The 2,490-nt window shown below is 30.7% G+C and overlaps 1 protein-coding gene across 1 annotated transcript; it reads right to left on the bottom strand.

The window, feature by feature from the left end:
• Positions 1 to 421: 421 nt before the first annotated feature.
• LOC103309230 lies at positions 422 to 1,198 on the bottom strand. The gene has a single exon (XM_008184142.1). It carries the CDS (start codon positions 1,196 to 1,198, stop codon positions 422 to 424), a length of 777 nt encoding a protein of 258 aa, XP_008182364.1.
• Positions 1,199 to 2,490: the final 1,292 nt, after the last annotated feature.

The following is a 2,490-nucleotide window of genomic DNA, read 5'->3' as shown; positions in this document are numbered from 1 at the left end:
TTGAGACTGTAATATTCTCGTCGTTGGAGCGGATCAGAGTTATATTCTGTTAGCCGTTAACTACGAGTATATTATGATTTTTGCAGGAGGCGAGACTACTTGTGTTGATGATGAAGATGTTGACAGGGTAGTTTATAAATAAATGTAGACAGATGAAAAGATACTTTGTAGTTTATTTAAATGTTCTTCAGTAATTTTGTCTAAGTCCAAATGACAAGTTACTACACAGAGTGACGTGAAGGTACTTGTTGTGCTCTGGAGTAGACACGTCTGAATACAGGCTGTTTCAGGCTCCCTTTTATATTCGGGTCCCTGCTCCCCCTGCCTATCGATTCGTTATCTTGTCTCTGCCGGATGTGGTCCGTGTGACCATCGACTCAACCTACGCATTTGCAATATTCCTATCTAATCTGAGTATTCGCTATAATGTGCTGACAGCTAATTGATTATCTGTGTTGTTGTGCAGAAAGTCATCTCTTCTGCGAATTACTAATAGTTTAACAGTTAACACATCCTGGTCTATAGGTTGCGTACATATACATATACATGATGTTTTAATGGTACCAATATCTGTTGATTCGTCTGTCATGATACTGAATTTACAAATTTTTAGTTTGTTAGCCAGTTCTTCTTTTTGTGATGCGCCAATTACATTTTTTATAATAGCAGTAGTTTTTGTACGTTTCATATTTAATCCCTGAATAGTTTCTGAATCGTCAAATGTTTCTTTTAATAAATCAATTAAATGATCACTAGTTAAAAAAGAAATATTGAGTTCCGCAAAAAAAGCAGCCAGTCTTATCTCAGCTACAGAAATTTTTTCTTTTTTTTTAATGTTTGCTTCTACTTCAACTTGAGGTGTAGTAAAACAAGACATTAAAGGTTGGCGTTTAGTTTTAATACCATTCATTAGTTGGGAATGTTTTTTTCCAATATTATGTGACTTAAAGACAGACATTTCGGCAACCATTGGTACTTTACAAAACTTGCAAAATGCTTTGTATTCATCTTGAGGAACAGGTGCAATCCAATGTTCAAAATCTTCAGATTTTGTCCATTCATTTCGAAATTTTTGTGATCGATGCTTGGGCTTATCTTTTTTAGAAACTTCGCTTCCTCTTTTCAATTTTGTTTTTGTAGGTGTATTTTGTCTTGAACCGGAATCCGGATTGTCAATATTACTTTCTCCATTGTCCATTACAATATCTCACAATCTCAGACAAAATACACAGACGAACTTTACACAATGTATAATAAACACAATGTTTAATAAATGAACACAATGTATAATAAATGAACACAATTTGTAGTAAATGAACACAATTTGTAATAAATGTAACACAATTTGTAATAAATGTAACACAATTTTTAATAAATGTAACACAATGTATCATAAATGTAACACAAAGTATAATAAATGTAACGTGTTATAAAAAGGACTTTTGACAGATAACCAAAATGTACTTTTGTCCTTTGAAATGAAAATATCATTGGCAATTCCAATATTAATAATACATACAGGTACTATATTATTATATATAATATAAAATACCATTACAGATTATTTTGCAATAATCTGTAATTCAAATATAACATTTGGGACCTATGATTATTTACAAAAAATAATTATAATATTATTTAAATTTATGCGGGAAATGTTAGTATATTATCATATTGTGCATAGTTGTGCATAGAACCTTATATTTTAAACCGTGATTTATATAAATTAATTCATTATCAGATATTCAGGGTAAAAACCACAGTTACCACTATATATAAACATAAACTAGATAGCTAGTTTCTTATCACCGCATGCTCCGCCTGCCCCAAGGTTTATACCTACATCATTAATTGTAATTGTAATCTTTAATATTCTGTAATTATCTGTAATAGTTACCATAGATAGTATTACCACAAGTTCACAAGGCTTGACAATGACGTGTGTAGTGTGTGGCACAATAAAAATTTAAAAAAAAAAATTTAAACGAAATTTATAAAATTATCGTATTTTTGTGTACGATAATAATAATATATCGTACATCGTACAACTAGCTAAAATTATCGTACAAATACGATAGTTATCGTACCATTGGCAACGCTGTCACGGACACAAAGTTGTACAAGGTTCGTACACATGCGATGTAACTGCCCTCTGCCTGTTAGTAGTACGAACTACGTTTTTTTATAGGATAACACTAAAGAATAGTGATATTAGTGATAATAAATAATAATAAATAGTAAATGCCGTGGTGCTAATGCTAAATAGTAAGTTTAATAATGATTTAATAGCTGTCAGTTTTTGACGTTTCTGTAGGTATATAAAAAAAAATATTATGTACATTTGTTACGTTTATCTTATGTTTTTACCAACTTTGATCTGTTTTTGATTTGTCATTTGTGAATATTATCTCATTCTCATGGTTAAGTAGTAAGGTAATAATATATGTCAATATTTCACTTTTGTGGGACTCGCAAGGAAAAGTCAATTTT

The sequence above is a fragment of the Acyrthosiphon pisum genome, unplaced genomic scaffold, assembly GCF_005508785.2.
Source record: "Acyrthosiphon pisum isolate AL4f unplaced genomic scaffold, pea_aphid_22Mar2018_4r6ur Scaffold_21813;HRSCAF=24957, whole genome shotgun sequence".
NCBI classification, from domain to species: domain Eukaryota; kingdom Metazoa; phylum Arthropoda; class Insecta; order Hemiptera; family Aphididae; genus Acyrthosiphon; species Acyrthosiphon pisum.
The sequence above is the reverse complement of the archived record's forward strand: the minus strand, read 5'-3'. Positions and strand labels throughout refer to the sequence as shown.

Bases quoted from the DNA above. Each gene is read 5' to 3' on its own strand.
- LOC103309230 (XM_008184142.1), bottom strand. From the start codon at position 1,198: ATGGACAATGGAGAAAGTAATATTGACAATCCGGATTCCGGTTCAAGA.